The 25,590-nt window shown below is 36.4% G+C and overlaps 1 protein-coding gene, 1 long non-coding RNA gene and 1 pseudogene across 2 annotated transcripts; 2 read left to right on the forward strand and 1 right to left on the reverse strand.

The window, feature by feature from the left end:
- Positions 1 to 7,146, reverse strand: part of LOC109071453 — a 20,618-nt pseudogene extending 13,472 nt beyond the window's left edge.
- On the forward strand, positions 7,069 to 24,854 carry LOC109106001 (sorting nexin-3-like). Its single transcript, XM_019119318.2, has 4 exons — positions 7,069 to 7,306; positions 21,805 to 21,900; positions 22,171 to 22,295; positions 24,104 to 24,854. Exons 1-4 carry the CDS (start codon positions 7,145 to 7,147, stop codon positions 24,207 to 24,209), a joined length of 489 nt encoding a protein of 162 aa, XP_018974863.1. The 5' UTR covers positions 7,069 to 7,144; the 3' UTR covers positions 24,210 to 24,854.
- Positions 7,313 to 18,788, forward strand: LOC122148992. The gene is made up of 6 exons (XR_006162768.1): positions 7,313 to 13,929; positions 16,096 to 16,217; positions 16,318 to 16,377; positions 16,533 to 16,615; positions 16,778 to 16,898; positions 17,294 to 18,788. It is a non-coding gene; the product is annotated as an uncharacterized LOC122148992 (long non-coding RNA).
- Positions 24,855 to 25,590: the final 736 nt, after the last annotated feature.

The following is a 25,590-nucleotide window of genomic DNA, read 5'->3' on the forward strand; positions in this document are numbered from 1 at the left end:
TAAATGAAGTCACAGCTAAACAAGTGCACCTGAGAAATAATTCTATTTTACATTATTAGAATGTGAATTAAATAAAAAAAAGAATTAATTAAAAATTAAGTAATGTATTTAAATTTAAATTTTAAAAAGTCAAAATTTGAAAATTATGTAGTGATGACAAGTACATTTTTAACTTTAACTTTTCAAGTTTCAGTATATTCAGAGATTTTCTGCATGGACCTGGACATTTGAACACCAATTTCTGTTAATCACATAAATGTCTTCAAAATTACCCAGATATCTCCATATCTTCAGGTGGTCGATTTGAGGTTGCCACAACCACGACCCCACACTTGAACAAGCCCTCAAATAACTGCTTCAGAATCACAGCATCGGCTATATCCACCACCTGGAGAAAAAAAAAAGAAAAGACAATTATTATTCATTGTACTCTGAAGAAAACATGTATTATGGCAACACATAATCTGCATCAGCATTTACTTTACCTGCTCATCTAAAATACGGCATACCATCAGTTAAGTTCATAGGAATCGGTCAAATTGAATTTTTGGCCCTGAATTCTAGAAACAGCCAAACTGTAATAAGACGAATGAATGTGTATTAATATAGTAAATAGGTCACTTTTAATTTCATGCTGACATTAAAGCAACCTATAGCTACTGTTAACTGTTGTTTCCATTCTGTCCTCTAGGCAGGACAGTCAAACACTAAGGGAGCGAGCACAGATGTATTAGCTGAAGATGAGCGAGGCGTAACTCTCTCCCCTTTGCCCTCCTCTGCCTTGAACTAATTACCACAATTGTGTGCATGCATGTATACTTGTGCATGCGTGTACATGCGAATGAATGAGAGAAAACCAGGTGTTGTTACATTTTAAAACCAAAGCCTCGGCCAAGGTCCTTTGACATCACACGCTCGCACACAGACGCAGGACAGACACAAAGCCACTCCACCTGACTGTAAAATGACCACACAGAGCCGCGGCTTTCTGATAGAGACAAGGACAAGTGGCCAAAGCGCTGAAAAAGGTAAATAATTGAATACATAAATAAATAAATAAACAGCGTTTTGAGGTAAAATCAGTGGCACAATGACAGCCAGATGGCCACACAGAGACAAATACATACACACACACACACACACACAGATGCGCTCCCATTGTGCTCTTGAGGGCCTGGCATGGCTGTCCCTGAATCTCAGAAGCGAGAGGATGAGTGGTTCTTTCATTATTATCATTTTCATCATCATCATTCATTATTATCATTTAAACGTTGCCTTTTTCACAGCGGCGAGCTGTTGCCTCACACACATCTGCAGCAACACTGGGGCTGCTGACCCTCCCCTGACAAAAGGAGCCCTTTAGTCAATAACACACAATGAGACCGACCATGGTCTGCTCTCATCTTCTCCCATGTTTCTGCTACTTTTTCAGGGTTGAAATGCATTTAGTCAAAGCGCATATAGAGTTTCTCCTTGCTTCGCATTAATACTTTATCAGCGTTTGCATATCTGGCAACGAGGAGCCAAATTTGGAGCTGGGGATGTTTTTGTTATGTAGAAGATCTCCTCTTTCAATGAGCTCTACTATTCTTAGAAGGACACACTTATGACTGCCATACCCCTAGCATATGTTGTTTTCTTATATTGAAGTGTTTCCCTTTTTTGCATATTAAACCTTCAGCCCCATCAAACCCAATTAGCATCTTCTATAGCGGCCTTATGTGCGACAAGGTGGAGGGCGTGCGTTTGGTTTGTTGGAAGGGTGGTTGGTTACAAAGACTAGGTGCAACGGCATAAATTGGATCACATTTCCTTTAACCGTTCTCTTCTATTCTTTATTTCAAAGGAGTCATTTAATTATGACCTTTTCATCCATCCTGTATTTGTTTTTTGTTTGTCGCACAGGCACCGTGACACTCATGTGTGAGTGTGTATACACACACACACTTTTAGTCTCAGGGTATTGATTGCCAGGTTGAGTGCAAGAAAGCCTTCTGTGTGGTGTTGTTGTGGACGACAGTGAAAACAACGGCACGGATATTCAAATGAGCATCCAATTATGCCAGCAAAGAGTCACTTTTGTGTGGTGCACACGGGTGCCAAATTGCACTCTTTTGATCTTAAATCTTTACTTACAAAACTCTGTCGATGAGTAATTTCACCCGGTGACTGACAGGGGCCTGAGACAATGCCTCAAGCAGTTTTTGCTCGCTCCTTCCTCTTTCTATATTTCTCTTGGTCCTTCTCTCAATACCTTGCATTCATTAAGGGAGTGGAGAGGGACAAAAGGGGAAGGCTATAAATTACTGATAATGATGCCGGACTAATGAAGAGAATGGAGAAATTTCATTAGCATTTAAGAGGCATGGATACATGCGACCCGCCATAGTCGTTCTCCATTACCCCTCACTCAAGGAAGCAAGAGGGGCCGACTGAAACTCGATGCCTCATTTGCATGCTTAAGTGGCAGTGGCTCCTGATTGGTAAGGGGCTGTCAGCTTCTCATTTATGCATCATAAACAAAATCTGTGTGCTTTCCATATTGCCGCTAGCGACGATTGGCGAGCAGATTGACAGGCTTTCAGGCAATAATAACTAAATAAATATATGAAAAAACTAAACTAAATAAATATATGAAAGCGTTTAGCTCTGAGGTAAACATTTCAATTTAAAAGCAGCTAATAAAAGAGCAGTCCTTCATCATTAAGCAGTGAGAGAACTCTTGATTTTCAGAAATGAAGTCTACACATGCAGGTTAGTTGAGTACTGTGTGTAATATTATTAAGATAGACATTTTTAGAAAGCAATAAATACCACACTGATTCTGACCCAGAGAATACAAAATCTAGATAATAGTTAATATGCATATAATTCTTTAAGGAAAATATTGATTACCGACTGAGAAATGGGCTGGGTTTAAAATGGCAAAGATTTACCTGACATTTCATTTAATACATCTTTATGGGTTTGCGAAGAATAGTTTTCTGTTTAATTCTAGCTTTTTTCTCATCTCGATTACCTGTGGCCTCAGCATGTGTATTCAGCTTTGTGTGAAGGTATCTGACTCCACTAGATGGCTCCAAAATGAACAAGTCTCTATATAGAGCTATTCTACACTCCAGTTAGATGTACTACATTATTATAAACATACCATCAGCATGCTGATTCTTACTTACAATATTATATTTAGGATTTATGCAGCTCACATTATTTTCCTCACTCATACACAATCACACAGAAAATATGCATTAAATTGCAGCTTAGAAATTTTTAGACAATTTTACAAACTCTTCACCCTCCCAATTTCCCTACTCCTGCCCTCCTGAAACTCATCAAAGAATAGGAGACAGGTTTCCTTTGCAATCTCCATAGCAACCGGAAAGATGGGGTCATACATTGTCATTTTACCAATCTGTTGCTTTGGCAGGCTCTGTTTCAGTTTGTGGATCCTTTTTATTAATCAAATAATCCTGAAAAAATGTAACAGTTTCTACAAAAAATAAAAAAATAAAAAATTAAGCAGCACAACTGTTAACATTGATAAGAATATTAAATGTTTCTTGAGCATAAAATCAGCATATTAGAATGCATTCTGAAGGATCATGTGACACTGTAGACTGCAGTGAAGGCTGCTGAAAATTCGGCTTTGCCATCACAGGAATACATTACTTTTTAGAATGTACTAAAATAAAAGCTAATTTTTAGTTTTAATACAATTTTTGAAATGTATGCATATTTTTTTAACTGTGACCAATAGTAGACTAATTTCTACTGTATTTTTGGTGAAATAAATGCAGCCTGGATGGACCCAGAACAAAAAAACTTCATTCAAAAACATTTAAAAATCTCACAAATTTTGAATGGTTATGTATATGACCTTTCATGATGTGTCCACACCACTGATCTATAATATAGAATCATATATATAGATCAGTGGTCCACACTTACTTTAACCTTTGGTCCACACTTACTGGTCACCTTTGCTTAGTTAGAACTTACTTCTATGTACATCTAACATGAATGCATTGAAATGAACCCTGTTTTTTCTTCTGCTTTTCACAAATTAATAAAAAAAAGGTCCATCTGTATTGTTTTCCCAGTGCCTGTTGTTTATAAAACATTAAAACAGAATAGGCATTAATTTGCCTTTCCAATGTAAAGTCCAGTCCAATCCCTCCAAAATCAATACATGTTTAAAATGACTAATCATTTTGTTGCCATAACTAAAAAATGATCTCAAGCTTACCAATATTACCATGGATATAGTAACTATGAGGAGGATGTGGCTTTGAGGACTACTGTAAAACAAGAACAAATATAATAATCTTCTTCAAAGCTGTAAAAAGCTATTTATTAGGGGAAATTGTGGTCTAGTGGTTAGAGAATTTATCTCCTAACCCCAAGGTTGTGGGTTCGAGTCTCGGGCCGGAAATACCTCGACTGAGGTGCCCTTGAGCAAGGCAACGGACCCCCAACTGTTCCCTGTGCGCCGCAGCATAAATGGCTGCCCACTGCTCCGGGTGTGTGTTCACGGTGTGTGTGCACTTTGGATGGGTTAAATGCAGAGCATGAATTCTGAGTATGGGTCACCATACTTGGCTGTATGTCACGTCACTTTTTTCACTTTCACTTTAAAAAGCTTGTTTGCTTAATTCAGCAGATTTTATCCTACATAGCTCAAATGCAAATATCATAAAAAGACCTGAAGGTTTGCTTTTGTCACCCACTCAGAAAGAAATTTTTTCAGGAAATTTAAATGAGTCCCTTGATTTAAAATTGCCAAACAATGTCAGCATTGCATTAAACTTTAAGAGTACAAGGGGTTTGATGAGCCAGTCCAGAACCGTCTGTGGCTGCAAACAATTGATTATTCAGGAAAGACAGAGAGCTGACATCCTTATTCCCATATTCTGATTTTTTTTCTGGTGGGGGGAATGCTGTTTGAGCAGTGAAGCACAGCGTTCTTGGATGACAGTGTGTGACTTCTCACTGACTTCCAGAACTCTCTGTAGCTCGTTATTGTGGCTGGTGGCAGTGGTCCAGTCACAGTAGAGTGGACAAACACAGTGAAGAGACACAGGCCCTGTCAGGGACGGATCCACAAGGTGGAGTCATGCTCTACACTTTCACAGGGGAAAAGTTCACATGCCAACACTCTTAGTTAGAAATGCTCTGTTTTCCACTCTCTTTAACAAATGAACTGTTATTTGCTCTGGTAATGCTTAAGATAAACAATGACTTTATAAGCGATTAACTTTTAAATGAATGCATTTATTCATCCCTTGCACTCTTCAGTTCACCCTACGCACAAAGTGTTTTGCCTTTTTTGTCCTAAATAATCACCACATGAACACATCACATGTTTATGTTTATTTCCCCTTATTAAAAGTGGAGCTGGGAATCTCTTTCCCAGACAATAGCGACCTCTCATTACTGAGGCGAGGGGTAGGTGGGATGTCCTGACTCAGTAGGGGGCTGTGCTGTGATCCAGCAAGTGCTTGGTCTGGTCTTTCCTCCCACTCTCCACCCCCACAAACACAAACAGGCTAAAGCTGCTTTGACCTACAAATAACAGTCCCACAGCAAATTAGGCAATGGCACAGTGCAAGCGCTGGGGTCTGCCTGAAGGTTGAACTGCTAAGCATTTTCTTCATTGTAAACATTCACAGAATACATTGCTCAGTTACGCACATACTGTACGAAACATAAATTCTCTGTCTTCTTTTTCATTTGAGTTTACTTTATTCTCCAGTTCTGCGGTGGGTTGACTCTGTAAACAGTCTTTAGGTTGAGGGAGAAGTATCAGGATGTTGGTATAGTCTGTCATCACTCATCAATCTGTTTAACTGTCCTAACTGAAGAAGTGCAGCTCTCTTTTGAGGATCCTCTCGTAGTGAACCGGAGCAGACAAGGCTGATGAGTCCATTATGAACAGCCCAATACTGACGTAGATGTATGTCCTGCAAAAATGCATGCTGAACACTGTTTAGAAAGAAAAATATGTTGATAAAAATTTATTTGACATCTATTTAGTAAAGAATTTTTACAGTGCTTATATCACATAATACTTGATAATAATACCTTAATAATTCACATTAAGACTTTGTGAAGATGTTGTATTTTATGAATGCAGAACAACAGAACTAAAAAACAGCTATGTGTGACATAACTTTTTTTTTCTTTCTTGATTACAAACAAATGTATATGGCAAAGAGATTAATTTTAGCATGAGTAAAAGATGACGATTTAATTTTTTGGGTGAACTATACATTTTAGGCAAAACATTCAAGTAGCCATATCTTGAAATAAAATATGGTCATAGCATAGATGATAATGAAATAATAATAAATGCTTAATCAAAAAACCCATACTGCCCAACACCTTCCAATTTAAAAGATTGTTCAATAGAAGACATTTAAACTTAAAATATTTAAAATTTGGGAAAGATTCAAGAAATAAGCTCTTATATGTAAAATAATACAGCACAATAAAAAGTTCGCCTGACGCCTTGATATCCAATTATGTAGATCAGTCACTCTGCTTCTGCATGGTGTTCTTTCACGTTTATGTAAGTTACATTATATAAGAATCTTTAATTATATGATAACATTATAGGAGAACTTATAGCATATATATTTAACATTACAGATGTACAAAAAAGTGCACTGTTGTTGTTTGACAGCACTTAGAATGCTGTCACGTGAGCTTGAATAAACTACAAATATTCCGTTCAATTCAATTCGCTTTTACAGCTTAACAGAAAACTGAAGTTTCTACATTATATTTTGTATCACTGTACAAAAGTTGAACATTACAGATGTTCTCCAAAAACTGCATTGTACTTGCTTTGCTAACATTTATCCAATCACAGAGTATTTCGGCACGTGACTGTATAAACGCTAGGATTTATTCAACGGACGGTTATAAATAGTCATGTGTATAACCTATAACATTTTCGACTTCACAAATGTAGCCTGCCCTACACTAAAAAAGTACACTCTACTTGCTATGACAGCTTCTATGCAATCAAAGCGCAGGGTTAGTACCACGTGACCGTGTTGGTCTGTCACATGTCAGCTGTTCCTCAGCTGATCGGAAGTGTAACCGATAGTCGCTTGTTTGATCAAACCTATAACGGAAAGCCATGGCTGAGGCCATAGCAGATACGAGAAGGCTGTATACTAAACCACAGAACCTGAACGATGCGTATGGGCCACCGAGTAACTTTCTAGAGATTGATGTTTCCAACCCCGAGACGGTTGGCGTCGGTCGGAACAGGTTTACGACATATGAGATCAGACTGAAGGTGAGCATTCAATGCTGGCCTGATCAGACATCACACGCTCGGGCACACTGATCTGATCAGACTGATGCTTAAATACACACTCTTAATGCGATTATAAGGAGTGCCGATGGTATAGATCATAGTGTAGTGTGGCTCACGTTAGTTAATAATTCCATGACTTCTGTTGACTTGCGCGTCCAGGTATATCTTTGATGGCTTGCTAAATATTCCCATGACAGTGTTACTGTTCAGCTTGGTTTTGAGCACACCTTCATGTTTATCAAACCCATATAACTTTCTTTCTTCACTGGAAAACAAAAGGAGATGTGACTGAATCTGTCATTGTGCCTAACAACTCACTTTCATTGAATGGAAATCAGGTTCATTGAAAGGTGACTGAAGCTGGCAGTTGCTAACATTCTGCCTAACATCTCCTTTCTTCTGTGTTCACTAATAGGAACGAATACAGGTTTGGATCAAAATGAGGGTGATGACAGATTATTTAGGTTTTGGTGAACTATACATTTAATTTTTCCGTTTGGCACTGACTTGCCTGACTGTGTAATGAACAACTAAAGTATGTTGTGCAGTCGAGTATGTAGTTTAGTTGGCATGTGTACAACTGGGATGAGAGAGTTTTAAGACGAGTTTCAAGCAATTTCCACTGAGATCTCAAGCATATGGTCTGTGTGATCACACCCCTTTGTGTAAGGCCAAGATAATAGTGCTTATAACGATAATGATGAACCTGGTTAAAGCTAAAGAACTGTGCACATCTTCTTTACCAAGTGAGACCTTTCAGTTTGCTAGTTAAAATGCTTTATTTACTTCAAATTTTCTTGTTCTCACATGTGCCTTATTCGAACAGGAATTGGTTTTACGCTTGTGTCTTTAAGTTGTTTTATGATCAAATTCTTCTGAAGCCGCTGTGCAGATTATGGCTATTGCATCAATTTTCCACACTTACACACACCATTCCTAAGACATGAGTCAGCTTACCCATATTTGTGCTGACAAAATGCATACCCTCATGGTTTGTTGGCCAAATTATTCTGAATTCTAGAGGAAGTTTAGAACAGTGAGACAAAAATGACACATGTGGCTTCCATCTGCTTTTCATATGTGAGTGTTTGTGCACGGTTAAGCATTTAATTAACCTTTCGACAGATAAAATGACTGACAGGCCAAATAGCATCATCTGTCTCAATGTTTTTTCTTCCGCGATCGCTGTTTCGACTCAGAAGAAGCTCATTCGCTGCTTACATGTCACTCATTGCATGTTCACCCTCCCTGTCTCTTTCGATGACGAGCTTCCATTACACTTCCACGTTGTGTTCTTTACACAGCAAACCCAGAGAAACATGAAGCTAATTAACACACTATGAGGTATACTATAATATCCTATTATAGTATATTCATTATTTTCATAACAATAAAGAATGTTTACATGAGAAATGCTAAGCGATTAGCTTAATATAAAAGGCTACAAATAAGTTATTTCGACAACATTATATGATTAAAATCCACATAAGATCGCAATCATAAATTTAGTTATTACAAACACTTTGACCCTGGTGTGGGTGTGTGGCCCAGTTAGAAGTCATCCTAGTGGTTAAAGATTTAGGTTAGTAAACAAAAGATTGCACTGACTATTGTGCAGTTGCTGTCCCTGCAGCTTAAAATTGCAACATTACCTGAAAGTAGTGGAAACAAATTTCACAGTTCTCAATTGTTTGTTGGTCTACAATTGTGTTCTATTCTCTGTTCTATTTTATTTATTTCTCTTGACATTTGTAACAATACTCAAAGTCTTCATACTTTCAGAAGTTATGATGAAAGATGTTATATTCATCAGACTCGGGTGTTGTTGTTGAAACTCTTCCCATCTAATTCATTTTTCTTCCCTAAATAGCCTAAATTCTCCTTTGAAATGTGATACTTTTAAATTTAAAGTGCTCGCCTAAAGGAGGCGGAGGCGAAGATAAGACATTGTCAAAACCCCTTACAGTCCTAAGCAGTGATTTTCCACAACTGATGAGTTGTGACAAGTGTTGTTGTGTCTGCTAATAGGCCACTGTCTTCCCAGCTTTCCTATAGTATTTTTAGCTTTCTCCTACCTACAGAGTGAGCCACCGCCTGCCATTAGCCCAAATCTAAAGCTACTGTACTTGATTAGCGTATAATAATTAGCATATGCGTGTAATCAGTATTATTGTGTGTCTCTGAGTCTGCGGTGACCCTACTTTGCATAAGGGAACACCCCACATATCCCTCTCACGCTATCGCGCTCTCGCTCTAGCCCTCAAGACAGCGAGAAAGAGAGGAGCTGTCAACTTTTGATTTGCTTCTGAAGTAGCCCAATCGCAACAATGAGAGGAGATAAAGAGATTCTGTTTGTATTTGTCATAGTAACACTGCCTGTGTTGATTACATGCTTTTGCATGCCAAGGGCACCATATTTCTTTGACGCTCTTCCGCACCATCAATGCACGCTTTCTCTCTTTCGCTTGGTGGCCAACCATTATCCTTTCCATCGTCATATCCCACATCCAATAGATGATCCTGGCATGGTAAGTGAGAGAAAGAAGCCAAGCCATATTTGTGTGACTTGGATAGGGAGCGAGAAGCTTCTTAATCCCTTCTTTTAAAGTGGAACGTGTGAATGACTGTGGGGGTGCAGACCTCGTCTTAACCCCCTGCCAAACCCACCCCCCACTGGATGGCACAAAACATGCCCATCCCCCATCACCTGCTCCTCATGGTCTCATCTCGGGACGGGCATATCTCTTCCTCACTTTGAATAGTGACAGATTCTTAAAGTTCTGGTGTCTTGTTTTAAGTTAAACTTAAAGGTAGAATTTATTTACCCTCATGTCATTCCAATCTGATTATCAAACTGACAGAATGCAAAAAGTGAATATTTTCAACATAATGAATCCGGAGCATGGCATGTTCATGTGAGCAGTGTCCAAATTATGGACATATCTTGTTGTGTGTGAGTACAATCTTTGTCCTTAGACAATCGATTCAGTTCACAAAACCAAAACTGAATGATTTGTTTGTGAACTGACTGACAAAAGCTAACCTAAATTTTGTTTGTTCCTATAATGCTGTCATATAACTTTAGAAGACATAAAAATGTACCACACAAGTTGGATGCACAACATTCACGATACTTTCATTGTGTTTTTGCATCCTCTTTAAAGCCTCCATTGCCATTCTTATAGCTGGAAAGTGCAACCAATACAATTCTTCAGAATCTGTCCTTTTGTGTTAAAGAAAGAAAGTTAGTCAGGATTGAAATGACATTAGAGTGCGTAAATGATGACAATTTAAATTTTTGGGAGAATTGTTCCTTCAGGAGATTTTAATGCAATAACACAAAGCAGTTATATAGTTCTGTTCAAAAGAATACATTTTGTTCATTTGTTCGTTCATTCATTCAGGGTCTTTTGAACTTTCTTTTCATTAAATAATTCTAAAATTAAGCACTGTTTTCACAAACATATTAATCAGCAAAGCTGTTTTTAACATTGATAATAATACAAAATGTTTTTGAGCACCAAATCAGCATGTTAAAATCAAACCTGCAACTTACTCCAGTAATTTAAAATTCAGCTTTCCACAATTTATTTTTCACAGGAATAATTTATTTTTCACAGGAATAAATTCTGTTTTAAAATATATTCAGATAGAAGACAGTTGTTTTAAATTGTAATAATATTCCACAATAATACTGTTTTATTGCATTCTTGATCAAATAAATGCAGCCTTGGTATGCAAAAGACACTTCTTTCAAAAACATTAAAAAAAATCTTACAGACCCCAAACATTTAAAAGGTAGTGTAGCTTTTCTGTTTCTGCCTGATATTTGAATTTGTCATACTTCTTTTTGCTCATGAGATAGGACAGGTCAAATAGAGAACAGTTGCTTTGTATCATAATTTGAAAAAAAGTCTCTTTAGTACTTTAAGCAGCTGAACATGGACTACATTGCCTCTAATCTTTCACTTTATGGTTTATGCAAATTTGCAAAAGTGACATATTCACTTGGTCTTGAAATAGGTCAGTTTTTTTGGGTTTGTCAGACAGTTTGAGCTCATATTCACATGACAGCACATCATACGCATGGACTCTCTGGTAATGACTTACTGTGGTAGAAGTTCTGTTTGTTGGCTTTTATTCATATAACTTCATATCAGATTGTGACAGTCTCACCATGACTTTAACTCTTTGTTTGTGGCCACCTTGTTTACAGTGCTAAAGTTGAGTGACATGAGACCACTGACTCTGCATGAAAACCACCAGATGGAGGACTTTGGGATTCAATGTTGTTTACAGACAGGAGAATCCTCAGCCCCCCTTCTGCGTTTTTGTATACAACACTCTCTTTCCCTACCCATCTTTCACTCCCTTTCTCCCCTCTTCACCTCCTCCTCCTTGTCATCCCCCTTTCATTCTCTTTTCCAATTTCCAAAAAGCCCTCTCTCTCGCTCTCCCTTTCTGCCATTACTAAAAATGGCTTGCTTGCTTGCCTGGTTGTCAATCCCAGTCAAGTGTAATCCAAAGTCTGCAGCATCCTCCCCGACAACTATTTTAATGGTAATGGGCAGCATATTGTATCAAGGCTACCATATCCTACTTGAGATGACAGTATCAAAAGTGGGAGTTGATGCTATGGGAACAAAGACGGGGGCAGCTTTTTGCTAGAGTGAGGGTGTTGGGCGGGTGTGTTTTGCGTGCATGTGAGAGAGAGAGAGAGAGAGCGACTTGTGTGTAAAACACAGAGGGGGATGATGGTGGGACGTGAGTGCTCTCATTGTCCCTCTGTCCTCTTCTCTTTGGAGCTATGATGCAATGAGATGGCATTGTGCTTCCATTTTTGCTACTTTTATTTTGAAAAAGAGAGATCAGGGCGGAGAGATGAAATGCTCGCTCTTAAACTTGACTTGATCCGACTCGCTAAAAGCTAATGCATAGCCACTGCAGAGCCCTTACGCAGGGTGAGGTGACCTCTCTCGGCTGTTTTTTCACTGCCCTCTCTCTCCTCCTAATGAGGATACACCATTGTCCCCAGCACACACATGCATCTGAAAAAGAGGAGAGAGACCTGGATTCTGCCATCTCCTCATATCGGCATAAGCCATGTGGAAGCTTTTAACAGTGCAGAAGAGTGACTAAAAGAAAGAGCGCTTTTAGTGCAGCTTTCACACAATTGGCTATTTTTGGGTGTTGTGCATTTAACGGACTTGGTCTGTATTTCTCTCTGTCTCTCTCCGACTTTTTCTTACTCAGTCACTCTGTCCCATTCATTCCAGGTTGTTTTGTTTTATTTTTGACATTTTTGGGGTGTTTTTGAATCTAGTTTGTTTGGATGAGATGAATGTGCTGATAACATTGAGCATACCTGTTGAATCTTGAAGACAGAACCTCTGGGTCAACATGGCACTGTAATTTCTTATCAAAACATGCCTTTTCCTCTGGTTAATAGACATAATTCTGACCAGTGAAAGGGCAGTTTGCACACATGCTACTTTTTATTAACTAATTTAAGTCCATTTTGCAGTCCAAACTGAGCCAGGGAGAAAATGTCATGACAATATAGTCCTGTTTATTTTTTTTAATAAACAAAAATTTAATTTAGTCATTAAGTCATTTCAACTTAAATTTTATTAATGTTACGTAAAACATCAATTTGAATATCTTAACTTTAAAAACAAAGTTGAAATTGGTTCAACTGTTTTGATTAAGTTGAAGTAATGGAAAAACACATGTTGACATGCCTTACTTATCATATAATTTTTTAATGTGAATCTTTTGCAACATTTAAAATGTCTTTACTGTCACTTTTGATCAATTTAATGCATCAATGCTGATCTTTTAAATATATTTAATTTCTTAAAAAAAGAATAATTTATTGACTTAAAATTCATCATTGTATCTTCTTTGATAATTGCAATTGCAACCAAGGAATAGGGTCTTATCTAGTGACACAATCTGGCATTTTCTTAAAAAAAAAACTTTTTAATTTGATTCAATGGATTTTGAACCATTGAGGTTACACTGTGTCGGGTCTACTGAAGGCAACCAAATAGAAGTCAAGCGATCATCAAAATGTTGTTTTCTCGCAGTCGCACGCTGCTGGAGTGTGGGTTAAAGATTAGGGTACACCACCTTTTGCCATGCCCATTTCTCTGTCCCAAGTTGCACCCTAAACCCTCGCGGTCTTCCTCTGAGTCCACACTTTCATGACGTAATGCCGCTTTGACTGAGCTCATTTAATAGATGACCGTTTATAGTCATTTTAAAATTAAGTAGTCTTTTTACAGGAATACCAAAAAACAAACAAACACACAAAACAACAACAGTGCAACCCAGACAACTTTGATATCTGGTTCCATATGAATTATATCCTTCCTTACAAATGACTACTTTTAATATCGTTATCACAATATAATGTCACTCTACATTCTTTGTTGAAATAAATGGACATTTATGATAACTATAAAGATTTTAAATATACAAACTAGAGGAAATCGCACCGGGCAGAAGGATACCTCTCCTCTAAGCACACAGTGGAGCAGCAGCGTGGTGGGAATCACTCGACTGTCAGCAACCGTTGTATTTGGATCAAAAATAAACAGGTAAAATGCATATTTTCTGAACAATGCCTAATGGCATTTGGAACTTTGTTTTAAGCGTCATTGTTTAGAGTCATCAGCTGTGTCTCATCTCGAAGGCTGTATCCTCTGTAGGTCACATCCTTTGAAGGATGCGTATACAGAGTGTCCTCAACCCAGAATTAAATGAGGAGGCCTTCGTAGGATGGGCGGAAAAGGAAACAGGAAGTATCACGTTGCTATGCTAACACATTTATAGCGTTGTTGTGCGCTCACGCTAGTTAAATGAAGATTAAAATATTGAAAATAAATTTCATAAAACTAATTGTAGAAATCAATTTATCATAAAAATTATTACAAGATTATTGTCTCCGTTCAATTTCTATAGTAAACAATAGGAAAGTGACCCCAAAATGTACAATTCCAGAGGGTTAAACAAATTAACAATTTCTCACCTTGCTAGCAAAGCACTGTTGTTTACGGCGGTGCAAAGAATTGTGGGTTATCTGTAGCAGTAAAGGATACACCTCATGCATCCTCCGAATTCCTGTGAAAGGAGGACACAATCGAAGGTCGCATTCAGAGTATTTGCTTTTCTGAAACGAGACCGCCTCGATGACGTGTACAGCCTTTGAATGCAACCTCCGGAGGGCGTAGCCTTCGAAATGAGACACAGCAATTATTACGCTTAATCTTGATTGTGTGTTTTTAAACTTGGATGCGGACTGTTAATAGTTTAATTTGATTTTTACATTTGAGGTCTTTTTTTAGTTGAAGGTGGTGTAATGTTTGTTGCTTGACACTAGTGAAGTCGTGTTCCCGATTTTGTTTGCTGTTGCATTTTGTTGAATAAGCTACCGCTCCATGGTAACACTTTAGAATAGGGAACACTTATTCACTATTAACTACGAAAAAAAAAATCGCAATTTGCTGGTTATTAATAGTTAGTAAGGTAGTTGTTAAATTTCGGTATTGGGTAGGATTAGGGATGTAGAATAAGGTCATGTAGAACAAGGCATTAATATGTGCTTAATTAGTACTAGTAAATGGCTAATATTCTAGTAATATGCATGCTACTAAGCAGCTAGATAAGAGACCCTAAAATAAAGTGTTACCAGTGCCATTTTTCCACATGAGGGAATTTCCTCATCAAACAATCCTTATAGCGTCAATTTATAATTAATCCCAGGCATAAGATGTGAAGTCTGAATTTTTCAATGTAGGCTTTGTCTAAAAGCATAAAATACTGTTTAAATGAGTGAAAATTTCAGACTTCTTAGACCAGATTAATTGGGAGGCCTATGTACTACAGTTCAGTTAGTCAGCTAATTTAACAGATGATTTAATGCGGTGTCGGTGTGTCAAATGATATTCAAGTTCTACATTTTAGCTTATACTCGATTCTGATTGGTTGGTGTGCATTCAAACAGTTGAATGTACTTGTAGTTCCAGTCATTTTAATCACCTCTAAATTAATGCACTACACAGCCTGATGAAATGTCCCTTTCTGGTGAGTGCATGCCTGTATTTAATGTTACATTACATTATACATTGTTTATTTATAGTTAGATTATTCATTTGTTATCCATACACTATGGTATGTGTTCAGTGCACATGATGCAAATTTTGTTATCAGAACAGTATGTTCACAGCCTGATTTTTGTAACTCGCACATGCATTGTGAATTGCAGTTCACTTAGCGGCCACCAGTGTTGCTAATAACAAGTTGTTGTTTTTTTTATTCTACATATGGCACCTTTAAATGAAGTTAAAATAGCCTTGGTATTTTTATGTTGCTGTTTAAATGATAAATTTGACTTTTAAGTCTTAAAACTGCACAGTTCTTGGTTGCAAAGATGGTCAAAGATGTCTGTGTATCAAATGTTTACATAGAAAAACAATTATAACAGCGCGTTCTATGTGGCCCTGATATCGACTACTTGAGTCTCCACTGAGACCTACTGACTTCTTAATTCAGTTTCTCTGATTTTTCAAACTAATTGGACTGTATATGTGAGAGGTGCTTCACGCTTACATGAGGTTTGTGTTTTTAATGCATCTCACACTTTTAATGTGTTTAATGCGTTTTGGAATGGAATTATTTTATATGCATTTTTATTAAAGGAGACAGTTAATTTGTGTTGCTGAAATTTAGTCTCCTACTGTCTTTTGTTTCATTCATATAATGAGGTGGATGGGGATAATGAGAACAAGACAAAACTGACGCAGTTCAACAAATTTAGTGAGATGGAGGTGGTTACTCTCAAACCAGTACCAACAGAATGCCATCTGTAGCCTTTAACAAAAGAAATGTAAGTATAACTTTAAGTATATGTCTATAGGTACATTGATAATTATATTAATTCAAGTTGAATTCACTGCATGTTGGTTTTTTCATTCCCTCTTTCCCAGAATTCCTCAGACCAGACTTCGATAAACACACGTCAGAAATCCTCCAAGAATAGAACATGTGTAAGTCAGTTACGTGAACTTATTTGTAATTCGTTCACCCTTGCTTCACTTGTGTACATTTGAAGTATTTATGGTACTAATAAGTGATAAAAACTAATTAAATGTTGTTTACATCTTGGTTATTTATGGCAAACTGTTTTAATTGTATCTTTCAGGTACCCTACCAATTCAGAATATGTGCAGGTTTTTCTTCTTGTGAAATATTCCATTCCTTATGAATATGGAAGGAAATGGCTATGTAAGTTACTTTTCAGACATTACATTATGTGAAAAGACCTTACAAGTGTAAGATATCTCAGAAGTTCTAATGATCAGAAGTTGGTCATTTCTGTTTATGTACATTTTTAGAATTGGAGGTTTTCCTTTTGATCTGATTTAATTTTACCCTCTATGTTTACAGTCATGGTACCATTTCCTCAAACACAAATTCAAAGTGGAGCTGCACCTCTGGTTCTCGATGAGCAAGGAGAATGATGCTGTCTGAAGAAACTCCAGGATCCTGTCCCAGATCTATGTTAGGGGTAAGTGTATTCCTATACATTAACACAGAGCTTATCTAACCTGTCCTGAAGCCCCACTATTTAACTCCAAGAACAATGAATAATAATAAATATATTAGCATCCATGAAAACGGATGATAACATTCTGTTTATTTAAGCGGTTGCTGCTGTTAAATAATCTGCTGCTTTAAATGCTTGACCTCTTTATTTCTGATTAGCTGTCAATGTTTTTATTGTTCAGTAAATATAGTCACCATAGCTGTGGTAATAAAAACATTATGGTTATAGTTATTTTCCTTGGTGTGAATGGGCCTTGACTGAATATCTTTAAATGTGGTCACCTAAAAAGTAAGATTAAATCAGATAAATTGTTTGTGCATTTGACTTTGAACTTATTTTTTATTTGGATTCAACAGGAATTTGTTGCCATTGAAGATCAACTGTCATTCAAATGCCTTCGATGTTCAGTGTTATGTGTATTCAGCAGGAGTGTAACGGTACACGTATTTGTACCAGAAAATTTTGGGTCTTTCAAATACATTGTTTTAACCACTGCATGAGTGGAACTTCATTGGAAACATCCAGTTTTATATATTGTTACTTTTGATAAGAAACAAAGTCTCATCTTTCAAATTACGTTCTTTTTTTTTTTTTTTTTTTAGTAATAAATGCCATTTTGACGCTCTTTGATGTAGCGCGACAGATCGCATTTAAACGCCTCAGTTCAAATGGCAGCACGATCATTCCTTCCTCTTTACTACTAGTTTTAACGCGAAATAAACATGAATTAACATCTCATGCCTCGTAATCACTCAATCAGTGTTTCAACCTCGGAAAGACGGCAATAAAACAACTTGTAAACAAAATGTCACGTAGCATTTCATTTACTTCAGGCAAGTCATCAGTGTCCATAGCTCATTAGTGCGCTATAAATGAAGTCTAGAGAAGAGCATTTTGCGAAGTATTAGACTATATACTCATTATATTTTACTTTACCTGTTAGTGATGTCTTAATTATTTAATGTTTAAATAAATCTGTTATGAAACGAGTTATGAGAGGCACTGTGCAAATGAATATATTTTAACAACAAGTAGATTTTTTATTATTTAGAAGTTAATTTAAAAACTACATTATATGCATTTTACATGATTGCATACATTTTTTTTTTTAAGTTGAACGTTGCTTGTTATATTAAAAAAATAAATAGTAATTAAATTTAAGTTTGGGCTCTGTTGTTAACTGTAACCTTATAGTAGGCCTAATGTAAAATGTCTCATTATAGTTTAGAGTATATGCCGAAGTAGATTTCTGTCCCTGAGAAAATTTTAATTATAACTGAGTTTGTTCAAGGAAAGAGCAATTTGTTCAGTAAACCACTGTTTAATAAAAAATTAAATAAAAAAAATAGATTTTCCCGCTGCTGTACCGAAACTGTACCACTGTGACATCAAAACCAAGGTACGTACCGAACCGTCATGTTTGTGTACCGTTACACCTGAAGTATTCAGTGATGTGACCAGATACCTTGATCGTCAAAGCCATATGATGTCTGTGTTGTGAGCTTTTAAATTCTGTGTTATACGCTTTACATTTCCATGTGTTCAGGTTGAACCTGAATAGATAATTAAATCAGGAGATGGACTTTCAGGCCCTTGACACATGCTCTGTTGTTGATAAATTGTGATTCTCAGAAATGTTTAAATTGTACATTTAATCTATGTGATAAAATGTTTATGGTATGAAAGTAACAAATAAATAATAATACTGTTTTTGGAAATGTGAAATTCCTCAATATGCATTCTGCTATAATGACGACACATTTGTGATACAATATTTAATGCTCATTCTGTAAAAATTGTGCACAAAAATGTAATATTTCAATGTTAAGTAATAAATGTGATGGAAAAGCAGTATGGCCTTTTTAATATAACCTTTTAATATTTTGATATTAAAACTACAGAAACAAACTGTATTTTAATTACTGAAAATTTACTGTATATTTACGAGGTGGTTACTTTCCGTTATTTCACAATTATTTTTCTGGCACCTCAGCTTCCAGAATATTTCAATTTTTTTAACTTCGGAAAATTACCATTCAATTATTTTCAGTTTTCCTGTTTCTGGTTTCCATTATTTAACCTTTTTTTTTTTTTTTTGATGCCCCAGCTGCCAGAATATATCAAATTTTTTTACAGGTTTTTTTTTTTTTTTTTTGATATATATATATATATATATACACACACAGTGCAACTGCCAAAAACTCTGATTAACATTATTAACGTTCCGTCACTCTTGGTTTTATCACAGTGATATGCTTCATGACAAGAAAGCTTGGTTTGTAGCAGGTCCTGTTAGTTGGCGTCTAGAGAGAATTAAAAAACAGACATCATTAAATATCCTACCATGTTTATGGAATTAACATAAAAACCACCCAAGAGAGCATAGCTGGCCATCAGAGAGTCTCTAAGCATTTGATCGTGTAACACTGAGTCTCATTACCTGCGATTTAATCATGTCATATCGTTCCCCACTCACCAGTATGCGCACAGGTATTGATGGACCTCTTGAAAAGCCCCGTCTTAGCCGCAGTGCAAGGCTGCTGTCTTAATGAATTGGGCTGTTTTCATCTGCTCATTGAGTGTTTGATGTGTAAGGGCTTCTGTCTGTGTGGTTAACTTTGGTTGCCACGGTAATCAGGCCCTTTGTTGGGCTGTTTTGTTTGCTTGTCTCAGGTTTGATTGAGATCATTAGCAGTGAGGGGAGGACAGTCAAACTCTTCAGAGTTTACATCTGCAGCTGTTTACAGTGTGACATACCCCTCCTTTCTCTTTACACATGCGTGCGCACACACACACACACACATACAACATTGCTCCCATCACAGCATTTTTGTTGAAGTGTAATTAGGGGTGCTTGCAAGCATCACTATTACTGTTGCGCATACTTAAGGTAAGGGATTTGAACAAACCCCTAACCCTAAGTAGTAATGTAACTATTCCTGTTAAGTTGGCACTAGGTAATTAATTGTTGCGTCAATCATGCTGCTTGTTGTGTAATGTTACTTTTCTAATTGGTCAGACAGAATTTTCGGCTACCAAGTGATGAAACGGACAAACGATTCCTATTGACTCACATTGAAATAGGGACAGGAGTTATGTTTTTTTTTTAGCTTTGGTCAGTAAGCAGCCACCCAGAACACCTTAGCAACTGCAAAGCAATACCCTGACAACTAACTACAAAACCAGACCTGTCATCATGGTGGTGAGTTTTGAATAGGCAACTTTCACATTTTCTTCAGAAATGGTAAAAATTTAGTATTTGGACATTTACATTCAAACTGCTTAATTTTCAGCAGTCATCACTCCAGTCTTTAGGGTCACATGATCCTTCAGAAATCATTCTAATATGCTGATTTGAGGTTCAAGAAATGTTTCAGACTGTTATTAATGTTGAAAACATTTGAATTGCTTAATATATATATATATATTTATATATATATATATATATACGTATATATATATGTATATATATATATGTATATATATATGTGTATATATATATATGTATATGTATATCTATATGTATATGTATGTGTGTATAAGTGTGTATAAGTGTGTATATATGTATGTATGTGTATGTATGTGTGTGTATGTATGTATGTATATGTATGTATGTATGTGTGTGTGTATGTATTTTTGTGTATATATGTATAGGTATATATATGTGTGTGTGTATGTATATATATATATATATATATATATATATATATATAAATATATATATATATATAATTTTTATATAATATATACATTTTTGGGTGAATTATTATCCTTTTTGATGATTTTTTGATTAGGTTTTGATGATTTTATGAATTTGTAATTTATGAGTTTATGGTTACAAAGTTTGGGGTCAGTAAGATTTATTTATTTATTTATTTTAGCTCAGTTTTTAAGTTTGCTAGTAGCCATTGACTTGCACAGTAATTATTTACTCATAAGACTTCCGCCGTATCACTTGTCTAAAAAAAAATGTTTTATTCTATATGGACTGGGTCATCTTGTGGGGGTGGTCATTTTGAGATCAAATGACTAGCTGAATACTACTCGTTTTATGTTGCTGACTTCTTCATTATTGGTCTTCTAATACCATGAAAAGTATAACATTAATCAGCACATCTTAAATGAGTCCTTATTTAACGAGACGTAGATTTGGGTTAGATTGATAGACAGGGGAAACAAGCAGAGTTGGATAAAGACTTGAAAAATAGAGATGGTGGGAATCTGAAGTGGTGGGTATTTCATAAGTTTTCCTCATTGTGAAGAGGGATCTACACTTTCTGAAGGGACCCTCTCGAGGCTAAAAACCTGATTTGGAGCAGCCGAAGAGATGGGGGGAGAGAATGATCAACGGAAAAAGAAAACTCTTCTTGTCCAATTAGGGCCCACATGAGACTTTGTCCCCAAAGCACACATTCATTTATTCATTTAACTTACTGTCTCTTCCACCGTGTATTCATCTTTTGAGTCTGCGTCGAGCAAATCAGCCTGTGTAGGAGTATTGATCTGGACTTTTATTCCCGTCTGTGTGTTTGTTACTTACGCTGCCTTTTGCCTCTTCATCTTCTCCTTGAATGCTGTCATCAGGCTGTTCTTTTATTTCATAAACACCTGCTTTTCCATTGACTCTGTTTTAGTGTCTCAGTGGGCCTTTTTATGGACTCTACCTATTTATTTAATGCTTTACTCTAGTCTCTTATACTGAACTTGGTGTTATTGAAATAATGATGCAGTTCAGCTACACCGTCAGTCTTAACATGGTTTTCAAACTACTTTTATTTAAAAATGTGGGTCTGTTTTAAAAGTTTTTCCTTAGTCTGAGATGGACATGCTGTTTCAGATGTTGTTTGTTCATTCTTGTTCTCCCCAGACAAACCTCCCCATCTTCAAGCTGAAGGAGTCGCGTGTCCGGAGGAGATACAGCGACTTTGAATGGTTGAGAGGAGAGCTGGAGAGAGAAAGCAAGGTGAAGGATTGGTTAGATTATGAATAAAATAATAGTGTTGATTTGGTTGGAACATGATGCACAAATGTTCAGGGTGAGGGATTTTATCATCCTTCTGTGTTGTTGTAAGGGTCCATTTCAACTAGAAACATTTAAGAGCAAAGCTTTTTCAATCATTGGATTGGAAATTATTCTGTAGTTGATGTAATCATGTTTGAAGTGATTGTAAGAGACCTATGATTGCGTTCTGAGGTGGATGTAACTTGAATGAAGTTTTTGTATTCCAAATAGGTGGTAGTTCCTCCTCTTCCTGGAAAGGCTTTGATCAGGCAGCTCCCATTCCGTGGGGATGATGGTATATTTGATGACTCTTTTATCGAAGAACGGCGGCAAGGCCTAGAACATTTCCTCAACAAGTAAGCTACAAGTTCCTTCAGACCTTGCATTTCTGTTCACCAGAAACACATGAGGACACATTCACAAATGAGGACCAAATTCCACATGTAACAATTAACAGGTATCCCTTCCAAATGAAGTATATTTTGTGCAGATTATTTTATCTAAACTCATTTTGCACAGCATTCCAGGTGTACATTTTATCAGTTCATGCATTGCTTGGCAGTCGATCATCATGACTTTAAAAAAAAAATTAACATTTTTCAAATGGTGTGCCACAATTATTGGCACCCCTGCAAATTCTTACGAGTGAAATGTAACTATGTTCCTGTTCATGCTGGACATTTTTAATGTTATCTGAGTGATTAGGAATAAAGTGTAAGCCATGAAAGAAAACTGGCCATGCAGAAAGAAAAATATATCTATATTTTTTTTTTTTTTATTCAAAAGTTTCACATTTGAGAAACAAAATAGTTTAGTGATGTTAATAATACAAAAAAGAACAAAAACAGTTATTTGTATTTATTTGTAAATATTTCAATGAAAAAAACATGAGGGTACACCGCAAAGATGGTGAACTAATGGAGGAAACTATATGTACCCATGATGCATTGTGGAAATGTTAGTTACTGAAAAAAGACATTTTTCCTTGCTATTTTATTTTTAAGTGTTGATATGACAAGATTTACATTGTCCTCTACTGCGTGTCCTTCCTCTTAACTTCTTTTAGCCTCGGCACATCTGAACTGTTTTCATAAAGAACACTGAAGCGGTTATCACGATGATGAAATACAATAGTTTTTCCTCTTTCTGTTAATTTTGAGTTTTTAGGTTAAGGTACTTCTGTAAAAGAGAAAAACAGACACTTGCCAGCCTTTGTGTCATCTGATGTCTTCCCTCACACTTTTTTCCTTCTCTCATAATTACCTACAGAATGATCGAAACTGATGAGAGGCCGCAAGTGCACCAGCTTTACTTTTTACATTTGTTTTATTTTTGATGTGTAATTTATGATAATTGCGAGTGAAATTACAGGCGTGCATACCTTTTTCCCTACAAGATGTTGTGTGCACTCCTGCTTATTTTTGATCCGAGGTGCCGTTCCCCCGCCGACTGAGACAATAAAAGTTACAGTTCGATTGTAATTATTTGCTGTGATTGCAGACTTTGCCATTATCTTTGTTTCATGTGCAAATGCGCTAGCTCTACCTGTTTGAATTTTAATATGAGACGAACAGCTGTAAATTAGGTTTGAAGAAAGAAAGGATATGGAGGTAATTAAGATGGGATTTTTTTCTTTTACCAAAAATTCCTGAATTAAATGTCATTGTTTGCTACTTATAGCATCTGGAGAAGGGGGGCACATTCCCATCATACATCTAGATTATGTGTGAGTAGATATGTACGTTTGCCTGTCCCAAATCTGAAAATGATCCTCCATCATCTTGACTTGTAACATCGTGAGCATCGTATAATTTTAGAGGTGTGAGGGTCCTTTTTTATTCCTGTGGAAGCTGGAATAGATTGAATGGTAAAATAATGAGTTTAATTAGCATGATGGCTCATTCTACTGTTTTTAAAGATATGCGTAATTAAATTTCGATATTATCACTCTGAAATTCAAGCTGGATGATTTATGATCTGAAGAAGAATGCTGCAAAATGTCAGAGCCTCCTAATAATGTCTAAGAGTTGTATCTTGATTGGGGGCAAAGTTGATTCCGCCTCCCCTCTCTCTATCTCTCTCGTGCACTCACTTTAAAGTGTGTATACTTGCATAATATTTTTATGGTGGCTAATATCCTTTTTTTTTGGTCTGATTTTTCCAGAGTGGCTGGTCATCCATTGGCCCAAAATGAGCGCTGCCTGCACATCTTCCTACAGGAGGAGTCGGTGGATAAAAACTACACCCCTTCCAAAATTAGACAAGCCTGAAATGGTCTGGACTCTACACGCACAAAACACAAAAACATGGCCCACAAGCAATAAGAAATGTTTGAATCATTCTTAACTGGAACACAATCTTAGCATGAACCATAGGGGGTCCAAAACATTTACGAAGTTATTGAAAACGTTCTTTACAACGTTCTCTCTTTTTGCTCTGATTTATAAATCCATAATGTTAATATTACCACTTAAAGTCAGATCAGAAACGTTCTTGTGTATATCATTGTGGTTAACAGTTATTTATGGTAGTTTTGTCTCTGAGCACCACTAACTTCAATTATTATATCCAACGAAACGAACCAAATAACTATATCACAATTATGCAAGCACTATATCACACACATTGGCTTCCCTGTGTTATCGTTACTGCCTATTTGTGTTGCTTTTAATGCTGAAGAACATGTACAGCAGCTCACTGCGCAGGATGCACTTATTTGGGAACCTCCTTTATACGTGGTGGTTGATCGCGTGCCGTGTGTCCCACTTAGCTGTAGACAAGCCTGTTTTTACTGTGTAATGGCGGTACACAGAAACAAAGAGAACGTGCTGCCTACAATGCATGTTTCCAGATTTGTATACTGCTGTGCCATTGTTTTGTTTATGAGAATTTTCCAATAAAACAGATCAAATACACACATGTATGATGTGGTTTGCAAAATGAAAGCATCTCTGTTTGCTTCCACTAAAATATATTTTTAAGAGATGATCCTAGCTTTAGAGTGGTAGTAGACCTTTATTCTGCCTTAAAAGATTTTTCACTTCGACTGTCAGGAGTTTGTATAAAGTGAGTTACCTAGGGGTATTCTGTTAGAAACTAACTCTGATCCATTTAAATCATATCAAATCATAGTTGCAACAGCTATAGGATAAAGGAAAATCAATTTGTTAACATTAACATGTTTTTTTTTTTTTTTTTGATAAATAGCATGCAACTGAACAAAAAACAAATAGAAAAAAAGAGTGGAGGAAGGAATGAGAGGTCTTAGGACCCTGAATGCTCAGATACAGAAAAGGAATGTTAAAGAACACGGGCAATACTAGGTTGTGAAGGTCAGTTCCTCCTCAAATGTCATTTAAAACAGTAGAGTAGATAAACTTTTTTCATTGTAAGGCTTGGTTCTGCTGCTAATTGGCTAGTTATTTCTGTATGTGTATGTCTCTGTGTATTGTATGTATGTAATATATAAAATATTTTAGGGTCAAAGTTGATTCATAGATTTACGAAAATAGTTTACAATAACTGGTTCTTCAAATAAGGGTAATGTGTGGGTATTAATAGTGTAGTTTACTGAAACCAGGAAAAAAATGACCTGAAGTAAAGGGATAAACACTGCACTTAACTTATACTTTTTGGAAGCGTGTGTATTTA

Source organism: Cyprinus carpio, chromosome A20 (genome assembly GCF_018340385.1).
Source record: "Cyprinus carpio isolate SPL01 chromosome A20, ASM1834038v1, whole genome shotgun sequence".
Lineage (NCBI taxonomy): Eukaryota > Metazoa > Chordata > Actinopteri > Cypriniformes > Cyprinidae > Cyprinus > Cyprinus carpio.